The sequence below is a fragment of the Erpetoichthys calabaricus genome, chromosome 9 (genome assembly GCF_900747795.2).
Source record: "Erpetoichthys calabaricus chromosome 9, fErpCal1.3, whole genome shotgun sequence".
In the NCBI taxonomy this organism is placed as follows: Eukaryota; Metazoa; Chordata; class Cladistia; order Polypteriformes; family Polypteridae; genus Erpetoichthys; species Erpetoichthys calabaricus.
In genome coordinates, this window is record NC_041402.2 from 40,388,058 (window position 1) to 40,407,459 (window position 19,402).

Here is a 19,402-nt window from a genome sequence, read left to right on the forward strand (position 1 = left end):
ATAATTAAAAGAAGACAATAAAAATAAGATAGTAAAAAGAAGAATTTAATAATAGTGAATCAACAACTGAGGAGGAAATATGAATATGAGAGCACCCAAGGGATATGAGAGCAAATATGAACTGCAGATTCATGCTCCTGTAAGTTAAGTATTTATTGCAGAGTGAAAAACAATCAAATACCAGGGGAATAAAATGCACTTTGAAGATTAACTGTTTCAAACACACAAACCAGCTGTTTAAATGTAATTATACATGACATTGCACCACAGTTTGGGCATTGATTAGCATATAAGCTTTATTTATGTTGTCACACTTTTATTTATTTTCATAGATGTGAAGAAAAGGAAACATTTTAAAGTTTTTTGTTATTTACATATTCATGTGAAATGAAGGTTTTCTTTTTAGTTACTTGCAGTAATAGAATATTCATTTGTCATTGCAAAACGAAACACTTGAAATATGCTCACTGGATGTGTATGGCACTTGAACCATTCATTGTTTGCACTATTTATATATTATACAGTTTCCCTTGATCCAAACTTTCAGGTTCAGGAGGTTTTCTAATCCCTGAGCAGGGCTGCTAAAACAGTATACTTCATTATTGAACACAAATCAGCAAATACTAAATTTGTGTTGTTTGTTGAGCTTTTAAAGTCAAGTGATGTTCTTAAGTGTAACAACTAGAAAGTGAAGAGTGTAGTGAAAGCAGAAGTGAATGGCATGCAGTTTCCAGTTACTGTGGCTATGGTCAGGTCAGTAGGTAATTGTGAATTTGTATACAGTCTAGGCAATAATGAAATATTATCACCTGTGTGAGGCACTTTAAACCAAGAACACAAATGCTACTTTAAAAGAAATTTTAAAACAGAATTTAATTTTTAATCTTCAATTGGCATGTTTAATTCCACAAAGGTAACTTTACAGTTGAGACAGAAAAGAAGGAGAGAATTTGAAAACTTAAAGCATAAGGAAATGATGACATTTGAAAGTTGAATTAATATCACTTCTACATTAAATATTACTCTTCATAATTATTGTTAACCAACTGTTTCCTCCATATATTGATGCAAACATAAATATTCCAACAGCAAATGCCACAACACTGACAACATGAGTTGTATGGATTTTAATTTTTTTATTATTGATTTTAAGCAGTACTTATTTTTTGGCTACTGAACATAAACTGCATATTGTAAGATAAATAAGGTGGCCCATGATGATCATATCACTCTTCATAAAACCCTGTGCTGGGCCAGCCATCATTTTGTTATCACCTGCTCTTCCACAAATGAAATTCAGGCCCTGCAGTGGGTTTATATGTACGGGGCAAAGATGCAGAATTACAGTTAGGTCCATAAATATTTGGACAAAGACAACTTTTTTCTAATTTTGGTTCTGTACATTACTACAATGAATTTTAAATGAAACAACTCAGATGCAGTTGAAGTGCAGACTTTCAGCTTTAATTCAATGGGTTGAACAAAACGATTGCATAAAAATGTGAGGCAACTAAAACATTTTTTAACACAATCCCTTCATTTCAGGGGCTCAAAAGTAATTGGACAATTGACTCAAAGGCTATTTCATGGGCAGGTGTGGTCAAGTCCGTCGTTATGTCATTATCAATTAAGCAGATAAAAGGCCTGGAGTTGATTTGAGGTGTGGTGTTTGCATGTGGAAGATTTTGCTGTGAACAAACAACATGCGGTCAAAGGAGCTCTCCATGCAGGTGAAAGAAGCCATCCTTAAGCTACGAAAACAGAAAAAACCCATCCAAGAAATTGCTACAATATTATGAGTGGCAAAATCTACAGTTTGGTACATCCTGAGAAAGAAAGCAAGCACTGGTGAACTCAGCAACGCAAAAAGACCTGGACGTCCACGGAAGACAACAGTGGTGGATGATCGCAGAATCATTTCCATGGTGAAAAGAAACCTCTTCACAACAGCCAACCAAGTGAACAACACTCTCCAGGAGGTAGGCGTATCGATATTCAAGTCTACCATAAAGAGAAGACTGCATGAAAGTAAATACAGAGGGTGCACTGCAAGGTGCAAGCCACTCATAAGCCTCAAGAATAGAAAGGCTAGATTGGACTTTGCTAAAGAACATCTAAAAAAGCCAGCACAGTTCTGGAAAAACATTCTTTGGACAGATGAAACCAAGATCAACCTCTACCAGAATGATGGCAAGAAAAAAGTATGGAGAAGGTGTGGAACAGCTCATTATCCAAAGCATACCACATCATCTGTAAAACACGGTGGAGGCAGTGTGATGGCTTGGGCGTGCATGGCTGCCAGTGGCACTGGGACACTTGTGTTTATTGATGATGTGACACAGGACAGAAGCAGCCGAATGAATTCTGAGGTGTTCAGAGACATATTGTCTGCTCAAATCCAGCTAAATGCAGTCAAATTGATTGGGCGGCAACTGAAAGCTGCTGCAGTAAAGGCCTGGCAGAGCATTAAAAAGGAGGAAAACCAGTATCTGGTGATGTCCATGAGTTGAAGACTTCAGGCTGTCATTGCCAGCAAAGGGTTTTCAACCAAGTATTAGAAATGAACATTTTATTTCCAGTTATTTAATTTGTCCAATTACTTTTGAGCCCCTGAAATGAAGGGATTGTGTTAAAAAAAAATGCTTTAGTTGCCTCACATTTTTATTCAATCGTTTTGTTCACCCCACCGAATTAAAGCTGAAAGTCTGCACTTCAACTGCATCTGAGTTGTTTCATTTAAAATTCATTGTAGTAATGTACAGAACCAAAATTAGAAAAAAGTTGTCTTTGTCCAAATATTTATGGACCTAACTGTATATGCTGGTGCAAATATAAAGTTGTGATTAGTAGCAATTCTAAAACAACTATAATTTCTAATAGTCTAGTAAACCTAATGTTATAAAAGGTTATGAGATTAAGTTGCACACACAATATATATTCTTGTTCAGCACATACAGTACACTATAATTGTTCAGCCTCATAAATGAATACTTGAATTGTGCATGAGTAGCTTAAATAAACATCCCTCATTAAACAACTTCTAGTCTGTTCTGTAAAGCGTAAAAGTTTCAGATTATTAGATATGAATAGATAAATTATATTGCATTGTAGGAAGTATTGCTCATTAATTATACTACTTACTGCTCATGAGGTAATATAACTGAAAAGTTGTGTTCAGAAGGAATATATTTTTCTCACGCCCACCTGATCCTTAGAGGTAACATTACCGCTGACTGCCCCCTCTTTGTCTCTAAATGGCGTAGCAGCCTAATGAGCACTGCATGTGTCGACTGTGTTGACACAACATGTTGTTCAACATGTACACACAACAAAGAATTAGTATGCTCCTGTCTAAAAATACTTTTTGAGTGTGACACTTTAGAATAACAAGAGCAAGTATGTAACTGATAACATGGTAGTCGGGTTTGTGGAAGTCAACTGAGGGAGAGAACCCGATAAATTAAAAAAAACACTTAAACCGCTTTCATAAAGATGTCAATAATGAACTTGAGAAAGCTAAAATGACAGGCCGAGTTTGTTAACAAAGTTAAACTGTGACCCTGCAGAAAACTTTCAAACACAAAAAAGAAAGTGAGCCAGTCCAGCTGTTTATGAAATCATTAATGTCCTGCAGGTTGTGCAAGTTCCCAGCCTTCGTGAGGCACAGTGATGTACGTCATCTGACGTTTACAGATAGACACTGATACAGTTTTTACAGAATGTTTTCAAAGTACTCTCGACAAAAGTCCTTTATGGACATACCTGTACTTTTCTACAAACCCTATGCTATTTAAGCAATATAATTTTTACTCTTCATCGAAAATAATTTCTGAGTTAAAATTAAAACTAAAGTGAAATGATTCCCTCAACGTAAAAACTGACTGAAATTAGTTACCAATAATAAAACTGAAAATAGAAATGGTGAAATGTTAATAAAACTTAAGTCAAATTAAATATTAAATGAAATGACAGCTGATAAAGTAGAGGAAAAAAAACTAACTAAAAACAATTTAGAAAATGAATGCATGGCCGTAACATCCAGGCGCATGTGGGGACTTAGTTAATTGGTTTGAAAGTTGGGGAATTTTATATTTTTTAGTTATTTCATTGAAGAGTTAGTTTTGTACATTAAATGTTTTTTGTAGAAATAAGTAATATTGATATAATATATGCAATTACATAAGTGAATAGAATACATTAAACATATGCTTTTTAATAGCACTTTACAATATCCTGCAGTTTAAAATATAGCCAACATACTCTTGTGGTGGTTCAATTGCTACCATGGGGAGCAGAGTCCAACCCAAGTGATGCACAAGTAGCACGATTTGATGAGGTATTGTTAGTTGTGGAGGGTCTGTCACAATCTTATTGAAATGTATTAAACATAACATTTTTAAAAGAAGTACACAATAAAGAGTTAAACTCTCAAGGTAACATTGTGGACTGCTTCAGACCAATGTGAAGAGCAGGGCTGGAGTTTTGCTTATGGTTGTAGTGTCAGAGAAATATTAAATTATTATGTAATGTGAGTTTCTTTTATTTAAGAATATGAAAGTTTTTTTGTTTTTTTTGTTTGTGTAATGAATGCATTCCCATTTTTCAACGATAGTATCAATGCCCCACCACTCAGTTAGAAATGGCTAAGCTAACACATCCAGCTTTAAATCAACAAGGCTACCATCAGCAAGCATTAACACGTCAAAGTAGGCTTTCAAGGTGTGGTGTTTTAGTAATCACAAAAACATTTGAATTCACTGGGCAAGCTGAACATAGAATATGTAATGGAAGACCCAAAGAGATGGCTGTCTGCTTCTGAGCAACAATTGTTCAAGGTCACTTCCTTAAGGGATAGAATTTCAGTGCAGTGATTGATCGATGTCAGACAGTGTCGGCTTCCACCCAAATGCATGCTTCAACTTTGTGAAACTTTTAATGAAATTGTCTTGTATGTTGTGTTACCGTTCTTGTGGGAAGGCAATAAGCAGAACAGATTGCTGGAAGTGAACGACATTAAAGTATGGTGTGACTGCCTGTGGCAGAAAGTCAACTTCAGCAGTCAAATTTTAAATTTTGAATCACAAACACCAATATGTCAAAGAAAGAGTTAGCGAAAGGTACATTGATGCCTGTCTGCAATCTTCTGCTCTGTCGTGGTGTGGGGGTGCGTTTCATCTAATAGTACAGGGCACAGTTTCTAAACCACTAGGTTGGGTCGCAGGCTGCTGCTGGTGGGGCCTGAGATGCTTTTATTTATCATAGTAGTGGGTTGCAGTAGGTCACTGCTCTGACAATCGTGCTTGACTGCTCTCTGATGGTTGCGTTTGATTCACTAAGGAGGACAATTGATGTTTGTGCTCAATTCATCAAGGTAGAAGATACTTACATGGGAAAAAGTGAGTTGCGACACCAGAAAAGTTGAGAAACACTGGTGTAGGGGAACTAGTCAAAACTGATAGAATCACGACCGTTGACAAACTTAAAAAGAACTTCGCAAAAACATTATTCAACACAACAACAACCCCCAAACACACTGCAAGCACTAATGGAGCAGAAAAACTGTATTAAATGGGCCCCCACTGAGCTTTGACGTGAACAGAACTGAAGCTGTGTGGGATGACTGAACAGGAAAAAAAGAGCAAAAATCGGACAAAATCAAAGGAAAAGTTATGGCAAATCCTGTAAGACGCTTTTAAGAATTTTCCACAAGACTATGGAAAAATTCTGTAGCAGTGTACTAAAATCTGTTGCTTCAGATTTGTATTCTATGGGAGATTATAGAAACACAGGACATTCTTTTTAGTTTTTATTGTATGCGTATTTATTTGTGTTCAAGTATTTTTAATGTGTTTTTGTGAGCAAATATGGACTTATTTCCTATTTCCCACACAGCTAGCTTTAAAATTAATTTCTGAGTGGCCTAAGCTTACTCTTTCACTGAACTTTATCTGTTACAGCCACATGAAAAACAGTAGCGCGAGCCATGCTTCTTCAGACTGCTATGGTGCACCATGGGATTCCTTTGTGTTCCTAACATGAACCATTTCAAGATTGGCTCTGTGTACTGTGAATGTTTTGGAATTTCTTTCCTGTTGAATCACTTGCTGCCTTTTGTGTTTGATCTGGCAAGCCTGTATCTTGATGTGTCAGTCCTTGCCACATGAAACTCTTGCTCATCGCTCTGGGCAGTGTTAGTGCACACATTGTGTTAATTTACTTTTCACTACTATCTTTGCTGTGCCGTCCTCAGTGTTGTTTACATATCTGTTTGAATAACAGTTGCTATTGGTTACGCATTGTTAGTTTTTGTGATAAAGCATTCACTCTTACAAGAATCAATGGGCCTTATGGGTAAACTTAATGTGTTTGCCAGTTTGAATGGAAAGATGAATTTGTTGAACTTGATAGCAGGGAGTTGTCTTATGTTGGACTAAGATCTGTCAATAACATTTAATTAATCTTAAGCAATTTTGGATGAATCTGTTTTTCATCATTTGTCCACTGATGCATACTTTGCTGTTTAATTTCCTGTGAACTGCAATAGTAATGACATTCGTTTCGAGAAGATGAATGCACATTATAAAAACAGACATTATGTCAGTAGTGCTGTTTTCTTGTCATTTTCTTCTTCAGCCACTCATAACTGAGTGGTACGAAGTTCTTTTCTTGATCTGCAGTCAGTTATTCTTCTGTGTTCTGTACATTTGCCAGATTGGTTGAGGAGAAGATGATGGAGAACGACACAGAGTGAACTACGTTCACAAACCACATAATATCAATGCCATAGAATTCTAAAGGTACTTTCAGTGCCAGACTTAAGACTTCATGTGGAGTCAAAGCAAGATCCTACAGACTCCACTTGACATATCAATGGAGCTAATGAATGAAATGAATTGCAGTTTGAGTATTTCTAAATTGATAAAGTAGCATGTTGGGCCTGGCCAAGGACGCTTCATGGCTTTTCAAAGGTGTATATTATATTAACTGGACTGGTATAGTTAGTTTCAAAAAACATTTTTGCTGTTTTTTATGTGTACTTTACATAAAAGTAGAGTCTAAAGCAGAAACATTTCAAGGGGTTCACTTTTACAAATTCATGTGATGGTTGCAAAGGCACCAGCATCTTTTTTCACCAAGCATAACAATATGCAGTTATTGCCCGTGTGTTTTCTGCAATGAGAGAGACTGATGACAACTTTGTTTACAAATAATAAAGCATTTGGTGAGTAGAAGTATAAGTTAATTCCTTATTTTAAGCACATAAACAAGTACTTTAAAAATGTACACTACTTTTACCCCATTTACTTTGCTGGTTGTTGCTGCTCTTTTAAATGCTTGTGCTTTCTCTCTGTGACTACCAGGATGTTGGCTACTCAGGGACATTAGGATATACCATTCCTGAAATATTGGTGGAAGATCCAGCTGCCATGATAACATCTGGAAAACAGTATGTAACATTTTGTATGTTTTTGTCTGTTGTGCCTGCTATGAAATTGAGACATTTAAAAAAAAATCTTCCATTGAGTGAATTTCATCTTCCCTTGTTATAAAGGTATTCACTGTCGGCTTCATAATTAAATATATGAATGAAAGCAATAAAATGTAATAGAATGATCTGAATATTTGAATGAATGCAATACAATTTTAATATAATAAATTAAATATATGAATGAACACTATAAAAGTATTAGAATAGCTGTTAAGTGCAGCATTTGTATGTTTTGTTTTTTTTATTATAGAGTCTGGTAAAAGTTTTCTAGTTTTTTGGCAAACTAGGCATGTCTGGTTTTTTCACTGGGAACTGCCTTGCTACATAATGCATTGCTACATATGTGTATGTATTTATAAAAGCGTTGGCATTGGCAGTCAGGCTTCTGTTTTCTGTTATCAGTAGTCCAGAGTCGGTTTCCCATAGGCCAGTTTGCACATGTTTAATAATGCATTGTGAACAATGGCATAGTTAGCGTCTGCAGTAATTATGTCATCGTGATTAAGGATTGACAGACATTTTGTTGCCTGGGCAACTGTTTGTTCTTATAAACAGTTTTTTTTTTCTACAATGAATAGTTTTTCCATGAGCCAACTGTACTTAAGAAAAAACAACATCAAAGTCGCAGAGTTGGCAGCAATGTGAAAAAGTGCAAAATTTTAGTTTTTAGCATTATACTTCAGCATTTAAGCTTGAAATAGCTCATCAGAAGTTTATAAAATAGAGTTAACAGCATGAACAAAGCATAGTTGTCTCTTAGATTATATATCACATGAGTCATCCACTTCTCATATGTATAAAATAGAACAAAAAAAACTTGCTTTGTGTCTAAAAACAAATAACTAGGATTGTGATTACTGTCATGTGAAAAAGTAAGTACGCCCATGAATTTTTTTTTTTCTTTTTAACACATGGACGGATCAAGAATTGATCTTCATTTGAATAGTATCTATAGATAAAGGTGATATAATATAAAATTGTATTGCATAGTCCATTGTATAATTTAAATAAAAATAAATGCACATTTTGCATATGGACAAAGAATGTATGCCCCCTACATTTATCACTGCCTCAATTAAAAGAGCTTCTTGTGGCCTTCAGAAAGAAGTCTATAGATGACTACATGTCTGAGAATTGATTTAAAATGGTCTATGAATCTGGGAAGGGGGTTAGCGAGTTCACTAAACAATTGGAAATCAGCCATTCCACTGTGCAGAAGATCAGTTACAAGATATCAAATAACTGCCAACCTCTCCTGGCCATGCCACCCCAGCATGTTTAGCTTGAGAACTTGTAAGATGCTGAAAGAAGTCTCTAAGAACCCCAGAATTTTATCACTGGACCTCCAGGTCCACTGTTGATGTAAATGAGCATGAGCCTACCATTACAAGAAGCTGCACAAACATGGGAGGTATGCCAGGAGGAAATTGTTGCTGTCCATAAATAACATCAGGGTTAGAGCAAAGTTTGGAAATGAGCACTTGGGCAAATACCAGGACTGTTGGAACAAAGTGCTCTGGACAGACAAGGTAAAAGTAGAGTTAATTGACCGCAGTCCTAGAAGATATGTTTGATGAAAACTAAAGATAGCATTTTAAATGAAGAACCTGATACCAAATGAAGAGCATGGGGGTATTAATGTTATGAATTTGGCCTGCTTTGCTATATCAGGGTCTTGGCAGCTGACCTTCATAGAATCCACTATGAATTTTCCATTATACCAGTGGGTGCTTAAGGATAATGTGAGACCAAACCTTGCTACATGACAGTGACCTTAAATAGACAGTAAATCAGCCAAAGAAAGGCTGAAAAGAAAGAAATGGAGGGTTCTGGCAGGACCAAGTCAAAGTCTTTGAGATGCTGTGGGAGGATTTAAAATGGGCTATGCATGCATATTAATCATTTATCCTGTGACACCTCAATATGTTTTTAATTTTGTCTTAATATTCAAATTGGTTTAATTTTCATGTCTTCTGGTTATTGTTAAGTTGTAGCTGTACAGCCAGGTAGTTGTGAGACAAATCTTGACTATGGTGGGAAAAGAATTTGCTTAATTTCTTATTATTAGCTTGTGCATTTTGCATGAAATACCTTAATGATTAATGACATTGCATAGAAATAGCACACTCCCTTTTGCAGTTTTGGGACAATTTTTTGAATTTATAATCAGTTTTCAGATTTCATGAGAACACTTACGACCGCTGTTTGGTAATAACAAGCCTAGAAATCTCAAACTGCATTTCATAAATGACCTGCAATTAGTGAATTTATAGCCAGATTTTGGAGAGAAAACAGAAGATTGTCAGTTCCTTTTAGTTGCCAGAGAGTAAGAGGTTATGGGAGAAAGAGACTTTTGCCAGGAAAAATAATATTTCATTGATTTGTAAAAATAATAATTGGACAAACTTACCTACAGGTACTTCTGCATGACGCACATCTTCATATCCTCATAAGATGAACCCATAACAAACCAAAAATAACTTCTGTTAGTCAAGTCTTTGGAGGGTTTGGGGTTTGGGGGAAGGCTCTTCCACAAGTGCTTAAAATGTTACACCAAAGTTGACTAAAGTATGGTTGCCTTCTTTAAAAGGTCACACCACTGCAGTCCATAGGTGCTGCTCACACTGTTGCCGAAACGATTGTTTATGTTACGACATGCTGTAAAAGTACACTGTGAAAAGCTCTTCATGGCTGATAGATGTCACTGTGCACTGTTCATCCAAATAATGAAATTTGATTTGGGGTCAAAGAGTGGGCCTTCACAAAGTGGGAAGGTTCTTCCATCAAACTGCTGCATGAATTGAACAGGAGGTACCCACAGCAGGAGACGTAGTCCTGTACAGTTGAGACGTACAGCTGCACATCCAGACCAGAGCATTGTACTACATATGACATGACACGGACTATCGTCTCAGCAATGAAAAGTCACGGTATATAATTCCGCAATAATGGAACTGTTGTTTAAAAGGGTCAGACTGTAAGAATTCTGGCTACTTTATAAATATCTCTTTCATTGATAAATTCCAACATTTTGTTAGATGGCTAATCACAGCTGTAAAAGACAGAAAGCTCAAAATATGTTCCCTTCTCCTCAGAAAAGGTTGCCTCGCTAGAAATAAAATTAATTCATCTTATTTATAAACCATCCAACAGTTATGTCAGTGCTTTGTGCCTCATGTATGAACACTGACATTAATGAATCTATTGTCTGGGCCAAAACAATAAGTATGTAGTCGGGTTATTTTCATTGACACAATTTTGCACTATAAAGAATATCAGAGGTATAGCTGTTACTTGTGGATGTACTATCAGTTACGCTTTTTCTATTTATGTAAATAAAAAAAGGTTGTTTTTTTCTATTCTTGCCCACAGAAAAAAAAGTAGGCAGGGTATCGCATTACTGTCCACTGTAATAACCCTCAATTACCTCATAGAACAAAACAGCTTAAGCTTGAACTGGAATAAAATAAAAAGACTGGCAAGTGTACCTGGAAGACTCTTTCCTCAGTGTGTTCTGCTGCCAAAAATGTCCTCCTGTCACCACCAGATTGCAGCTGACACTTTCAACCTTGTGTGCATAAAGTTATATGACATCCTCTTTTAAAGTAATGGGAGAAGAAAGTCGACAGTCGTTTGAAAAGATCAGAGGTATGCAAACACTAATCTCAATCACTTCAAAACACTTACGATAGAGTCAGCTGGGGATATGTCATGTCAATAAGTACAACACTTGCCAAATTAGATGGCAATATAATGAAACACCATCCAGAAAAAAAACCAAAATCAAACCATCAAACCATCAAATGCCAGTGCTTCAGGAAAGTGTGACCGTGCTCAGGGACAGCCAGCGGAAAGGCAATTTAGATATCTGGGCCTATCACAGACATCTGTCTGTAGCAAAATTGGGTTTGTTTGTATTTTCATGAAATTCTAAAAAAAAAAATGTTTGAGGGTTTTTTTTAATATTTTTTTCCGTTTTTCTTTTGTTGTGTCTATTCTTACCATTACCTTTTATTTTCTTGCAAAGTTTAATGAAGAAAAACAGCTTTGTTGGTGAATACTGTTTATTTAAATTGGGAATCATGTCTCTTAGATTACCATGACCATTTTGCATCTGCTTGGATTATACATTGAGATTTTAACAAAATCTGATTCTAAACAGTCAGAAAGTGATTTTATTTAAAATAATGTTAGGGATCTGCGTCAGCAATCAGAATCTCATAAATGCCAGAAGTGCCTCTACTCCGTTGGGCCATTGAGCGAGGCTCTTAACCTGCAATTGAGACATTAATCTGCCTCCAGCCCTGCAGGTCCTCCAGTTTATAGGGAAACTTGGGGGTCGGTAGCAGGATTGGCACTCCAGCCACCGTAAAAATAAGACAACCTCACGGTGCTCCAGTGTGGTGCTGAGGTGTCACCCGCTGCACTCGAGTCCCAGTGCAGGTGGTTTGTCATGTGGTAGTATCAGCGCCTGTTCCTAACCTTATTAATCCTAATTACATAATCCTTATCCAGATTAGATTTAAAATGCAACATTCCAGTCCTTGATTTATTTAAATGGTAAAAACTCTAAGGTGTGAACCTCCTCCACATCACCTTAAATATTTTTTTTTATCGTAATCTACCAACTTTTCTTACGTGCATACTGATTTTTATGACAAAGCGAAATGAATAATTTCTCATCTATCTTGTTATTTCTACGGTTTTTAGTGTTTTTGCCACCTTCTTAATCTGATAAAAATAATTCTTTTGGAGTATAATGTATATAGTGTAATGTTTATTATCTTAGATTTTTTTCTATGGGATGTGTGTTTTATTAATGAAGTAAATTCAATCATTTTTAAAGGCTGTTATCCAACAGATGTCTAAATAAAGTACATTTTGTTCATACCATCAAAATGTAAAAATTTGAAATGGCTTTTGTGTTGTTTACTTCCTTCATGCTGGCAGATCTCAGTGAGGATGCTTGCCACTTGTGTGTTTTTAATTTTTGTTGCTATTCCCTTATCTCAGGGTCAAGAATTTCCACAAAAATGGAGCCCTGGGGAACTCCACCAGCAGTAAGTCTGACACAGATCCTGTTCCAGCCATTCCTGATGAATACCAGCATTCCAGCAAACTGAGGAAATCAAGCAGTGAGGTGAGCTAAGAAGATGGCAGTGACCGAGACACCAAGAATTTGTTTAGGAAAGGCATATATACTGTGTAGTTGAGCATTAAAATACATATGCATCACGCTTGAGCAATAAATGCATTGTAGGAGCGTATCAGTCACTGCAATTTGTGTTCTAGTATTTCTCTACCCTTTAAAGGGATTAGGACCAGACCAGGGCCTTTTATGGGCACAATAGTAGAACGAACCGCAGAAAAATGTCCTATTTACAGAATAACAGTGTTTCAAAAGTTACCATTTCATCTGACCGAGGAAACTTTTTGAAATGGAGAATGACAATATTGATATTGAATGATAACATTTGCAGGCCGTATGCATTCATCACTATAAAAACTTTACCTGATGGCTTTTTTTAAATAGAATTTAAAGAAAAAAAGGTGGAGAAAATGTTGTATGTTACAATACATTTTTGTTTTCACCTTGTGCTGAACCTTGAAATCCTTAAGACAAGAGTCAGGAACAGAGGCAGGCAATTCAGTTGTTGTTCTGATCGTTGAGATTGACAGCAAACATAGAAAAAGCCAAAAGGTGCCTTCTAATAGTCGCAGTTTTACAATGTCTGGAATGTGATTATAAAACACAAAATGCCTGTGCGTGAAATATCTGCTGAACAGATGATTAAAATAATATGCTTAGGTTTTACAGCATAAGTAATTTGACATATTTAACACTTTTGTTTTCAGTAATATCTTGGGCCCCTGCCAACCATCCAAAATGTCTTCTGTTATTTTGACTTCATTTCATAAAAGTGTTTTTTTTTTTTTATCTGTGTAGTAAATTAAAACCTCCACCTACAACATCACTGTGACCTCCTTAGGCAGCACTGCACTCCATGTCAATGACTCAGCTTTCTCTTTTCCTTTTTTGTTTAATAATTTTACCTGAATACTCTGACGCAGGGCCATATTCTTAATTTGTTATGTAACTGCTGCCTTTTTTTTTTTTTTCAAGAATTCACAACTCAACTACTTTTTTTTTTATTTGAATTTGTGATCCTCATCACCAAAATGTAATTAAGAAGTGTTCACTGCAGGGATTGAATGATTTGTGCAGTCAATTCTGACAGCCTTTGACAGGTCAGCTGTCTCGAGGAATTTAAACACGCGGCCAAGATTATATGGTGTGGTGCAACTTTGAAATTGCAGAAAGATCTTGGGTGTCCTGCATGTTTTTATGAGGCAGTATGTGATAATAGGTATTCTGAGGTTTGGATATTTACATCTGTGTAAGTTAGAAGCAGAATTCTGAAGTTTTGTTGTTAGACAAGAAATGTCTCCCTTCATCTTTCTCAAATGAAGATTCAAGTGGCAGGATTTTAACTCGTTATAATCAATCAAGTCAGTTATTTTGGAAGATCCCTGTGTAACGGCCGACTCACTCTCCCAAACTGGCAGCTACACCACCAAGACCTGTGGCCTGGCAAGATGAGGACGTTAGACCCGACAAGCCATACTTAATAATAATAATAATAATAATTCATTACATTGATATAGTGCTTTTCTCAGTACTCAAAGCGCTATCCACACAGGGAGGAACTGGGAAGCGAACCCACAATCTTCCACAGTCTCCTTACTGCAAAGCAGCAGCACTACCACTGCGCCGCCTTCTTCCAAATAAACTTCCCCCACTCGACGATCAAAAATAAGTCAACAAACAAAAAGTATGTAAAATAATAAATTGAGTATATATTGATAAAGAAAGAAATGAAGAAACTCCAAGCAATATATATCATACCCCAAGCAACCCTGACATAACATACAACCCCAAAAGTGTCCAGCAGAAAGTAATAATAAAAAGAAAAAGTGCAGCACAAAGTTAATATACTGTATAATACAAATCCTCCCTTGATCCACACTGAACACAAACTCAGTAAGACACACAGTAAGTGCGAAACGCACATAAAAGTCCAGAAGATTTAACAGAAAATGGATAATGTTTGTGAATCTGGTTCAGCTGGAAAAATAGTCCTACAGAAAGTACACCGATGAAAATGATGACTTGCTCCTCTCCCCAAACAACAAGAAACAGTCTCACTGTGTTTATCCTCGGTACGTGGCATGATCCAGAACCCCGGGGTTTTGCGGTGCAAAGCTGTTGTTGTCGGGTGTTGAAAGTGGCAGGTAGACAAAGGTGTGAATGATCTGAAGCGGTCTTTCCTGTCTCTGTAGCGGAATGGCGGTCTAGTAGAACGAGATGTGTTTTTGTTTTCTTTCTGTCCTTCCATTTAAATAATGACTGATCGGATGCAGGTGATGGAATTGACAGGACCAATTATCGAGAGGGGCCACAGTTCCACAGTGTTATCCTCCCCCCCCCATTGTTTCCAGGGGAGCACCTTTACATACACACAGATCATGTAAACAGGACAGCGCTACAAAAGACAGGACTCAGCACAAAATACATTTGCGATGACATTAATAGTGTAGCACTGCTACACCTGAAAAGAGAATCTCTGTAATCAATATTAGAAATTATAAACTTGTTATGTAATATTTTCTTTCAAAGTTGGAATTAGTTGGATTTACACGTGGGCAGTGTTTCATAGAAGACGGAATGAAGCGTTTACTGCAGCTCAGATGCAGCCTGTAGAGTTTATGGTGGTGTTGAAAGTGACACCATTAATAACTGATATCTGAGAATAGAAAGAGGGAGATGAGGAGTAAAACTGAAAGTAATTGTTTGCTGCTGGCTACTGCTACCCAATATTAGGGTGGCAGATATAAAAAATAAATAAAAGATACTGGGTGATCTGACGTTGATCCTTTTTCTGGATTCTAAAGGTTCCTCTCCTCAGCTTGCATCATCCTGTCCCTGAGTGTCCTCAGACTGAGGAATGTGTTGCAGGCCTTGAGAGAGATGGAGACATTCATCTGCATTTGATTTTTGAAGGTCATGTCACATTGCTTTTTAGTAAGTTTGGTTGACTAGTTAAGGTTCCTGAAAGTTATATACATATTAGAATTGAAATAGTCATAAAGATTTCCAGAAACTCATACTTACGACATCAGTGCCATATTGAGGAGGTAAAGGGACAGCTTCAAACTGAACTAATGGCTGGCAATGGAGTTTAATTAGTAATTTGTCTCTGTCTTGGTTTAGAGCAGGGGTAGGCAACGTCGGTCCTGGAGTGCCACAGTATGTGCAGGTTTTTGTTCCAACCCAGTTCCTTAACGAGAACTCAATTATTGCTGATGAAACACATATTGCTTAAGTGACATTTTAATGCTTCATTTTAGTGGTCTCGCTTGTTAAGGTTCTCCAACCTTAATTGCTTATTTCAATCTTAAACTGCTGCATTCAGTGTTTTAATTGCTCCTTATTAGCAATAAGATGTAAAACGGGTAGGCAATGTCGGTCCTGGTGAGCCGCAGTGGCTACAGGTTTTCATTCCAACCCAATTGCTTAATTAGAAACCAATCATTGCCAATCTCAGACCTTATTTAATTTTATGGCTTGTTAGTCTGTGCAATGTAAGGCTTTTATATCGTAGATTTTTTTCCTTTCCAAGGATATCATCCAAATGATTTGAAGCCTAAAACAGATCATTTTCAGTCTGTCACATTTTTCTATTAAGTGTTTTATTAAATCAAACCGTGCATGATGAACACACACAGATGTAATTGGAAAAAAGCTAGCTGGAGAACTGCTGGCTGCTTTGTCTTTTACATCTTATTGCTAATAAGGAGCAATTAAAACACTGAATGCAGCAGTTTAAGATTGAAATAAGCAATTAAGGTTGGAGAACCTTAACAAGCGAGAGCACTAAAATGAAGCATTAAAATGTCACTTAAGCAATATGTGCTTCATCAGCAATAATTGAGTTCTCGTTAAGGAACTGGGTTGGAACAAAAACCTGCACATACTGTGGCACTCCAGGACCGACGTTGCCTACCCCTGGTTTAGAGGGTCACTCACAGAATCAGCTGGAAACAATTCTGCGTGTATGAGTTGAGTGTCCTGTTGTGTCTGGAAAGGGGAAAAGTGCGTCTGCGACAGAAAATGAATTTGTCACATTCATTAATTAACTCATTGCTCTTAAAATAGCTATTAAATATACAGTCTGTGAATTGTTTATTCATTGCTACGTATCTACTCTGAAACTCTAAAAATCAAGATTTTGACTTTTAGTATATTAATTGAAAAATAAAGATATACAGTCTTATTGTTGTAAAATATCAGAAACACTGAGACTGACAATTTCTTTTTTGTTGACTTGATTTGATAACTAATTTTAGTATCCCAATTAACTACATAATATTAACAAATGTTAAAGATAATAAACAGAAAACTGTTTTTTATACCATAAATTAATACAATCTAATATGTTACTTTCAAAAGGGGAATTTAGGATGCATCAACTGGGGTTCCCACAGGAAAAAGTTTAGACAAGGTGGCACGCTGTGCTGTGACAGAAAGCAGAGCACACTCATATCCATCCTTACTCATACTGGACAACGTCACTGGTAATCACACTGGAGCGAAACTGACGTACCTGGAGAAAAAATGTGGGAGAACAAGCTGATTCGACACCGACGGTGGCCTGGCAGGGTCTTAAACCCCAGTCTGCTGGAGCTGTAAAGTGGCATCAGAAACTGTTTTCCATCCTGCTGCTCACTTAGCCAAAAGTGAAATACTGTAGATAACAGCAAATACAAATTGCAGTTTTCCCCTAAGTCAGTATACTTAACACATAGTTAATAATTTATGCAAATTGGCAAAGCCCCACTAAAGAGCTCAGGATCGCTTGTTGTTTTTGCCTGTCCTTTCAGCTCTCAGCACAATAAAGGAAGAATTTAAAAAACAAAAACTTTAGGTAGCTGTTAGTAGATCACATAGATCTTCAAACGTCATGCAAGTCTAGTTTAGGTATCACTGAAAATTGATAAATCAAGTGTACTTTTGCATAAAGTGTATGTATAACTCCTCAGAGCTTTCCCCCTGTCCCCCATTGACATGTTGCATTGTAAAAAGCCAAGAAAGCCCACTGCCAGCACTTTGCAGCATAAACTACAGCTTGGTGATGAGCAAAAAGCCATTACTGTATGTTTCAGAGGATGCCATGTTTGTTTTTCATTACAATATTTTTATCAATAATGTAACCCTTATATACAGTATATGATTTTTATTATATAGATTAAAATACTTTAGTTTGTTGGCTAGCCAGTATCTGCAGATGGCACAGAACACTTGTTATGTTCATAGTTGTCGTCTTTGAATACACTCATAAAGCTTTAACGTGCGTTTTATTTGTAGTTGCTGATCACCGATGATCTCCTGCTGTATGTTGTAGACCACTTAATATGGTTGATGTAAATGCATCATTTCCTTCTGGCTTTTTCTCCAGCATCAAAAGATACAATGGAAGATGTTGAAATGTTGGTAATAGCACAAGATAACATCACCAGACCGCTTTTTGTAACCCCTTTGTAGTTTTTTTTTTGGATGATAACAGATGAAAGTTGAGGTACATTGGTAGGTTGCTTTTGACATCATTTCTAATTTGTGGTTTGAGTGTGGTTGGGTATGTTGGGCAGGCCTTACACTGGACAATAAGGGATTCTGTTACAGGAGCAGAAGCTGATCAGGACAACTGAATGACTCTTGCAAGCATATCTCACTCTCCTCACTGACCACTGCTGCCGTAATGTCTCAGATATGCTTTCAGTTGTCCTTGAAACTGCCTTTTCAGATGAGGCCTTTCGGTCACCACGTCCTGCATAGAGCCCACTTTTTTGCCAGCAAACTCACCCTTTAAGCTTACTAAGGAATTTCACTTTTTTATTGTTATATAGATCAGTGTTTCCCAAACTCGATCCTGGGGACCCCCTGTAGCTGCAGGTTTTTGTTTCAACCAACTTGCGTTTTTCTTTGGACTCTTAGCCTAGTTAAGTGAGTCATTAGTTCCCAGTTTCTGTGTTTTGGACTCAATGTAAAAATTACAAACTTAAGTCTGGTAGATTTTTATTAAAATGTAACAAGCAGTTATACGGGGAATATGTAGATTTGTTTAAGTCGTTAACAGTATTTTCAACCTAACTTCCCATCTGCTTTTGCAGGTGTTCTGGTTATTTAATTGATTATTCACTAATTAGCGGGTCTGACACTGAAGTTGTTGCTGCTTTCATCCCCCTGGGTGTCTGCTGTGCTGGTTGTTAATTCTCACTGTTAGGGTATAATGAAGGGAGCAAACTACACAGGAAAAGGGGAAAATAACAGGAAAACAACAAAAGAGAGTTACGCATTTACAGCTTTAGAGAAAAACAGAAATATTTCTAATGTCTTATAAATGTAAAGACCATACTGGTGTGTTATTCTGAATGCAGAACAAGAGAAGAGTAAAAAAGAGCAGCTAATTAAATGAGCTCAGTTGTTATCGACTATTATCACCGACTGTGAATTGGTTGGAACGAAAACCTACAGCCACAGTGGCTCCCCAGGATCGAGTTTGGGAACCACTGGCATAGATGAATTGTTACCATGTAAATTACTTGCATACGTAACAGTTGTCTAGTAGAGATAAGTTCATTATATTTAATCAAACTGCACAGTCCCAGATCAACATGCTTGTGGTCGTCCATTTGCGGTTGTGTTGGGGTCAATCATTCTGCAGTACATATGAGTGGACTTTGCTGTCACGAGTTTGGCAATTGGGGCCATGTCTTGGGTGCGGGTTGAATTCTGTTTTGCTAAGTTTGACTTGATTATATGGAATATTTTTTCTTCCAGTAAAATTAAATGAA

The 19,402-nt window shown here is 36.8% G+C and overlaps 1 protein-coding gene across 2 annotated transcripts in view; it reads left to right on the plus strand.

Annotated features, from left to right (window-relative positions):
* Positions 1-19,402, plus strand: part of zdhhc1 (zinc finger DHHC-type containing 1) — an 88,740-nt gene that overhangs the window by 62,843 nt on the left and 6,495 nt on the right. For both annotated transcript variants that reach the window (XM_051931687.1, XM_028809344.2), the window contains 2 exons: positions 7,362-7,447; positions 12,503-12,629. In XM_051931687.1, coding sequence (XP_051787647.1) covers positions 7,362-7,447; positions 12,503-12,629 — 213 coding nt within the window. The remainder of the gene's footprint in view (positions 1-7,361; positions 7,448-12,502; positions 12,630-19,402) is intronic.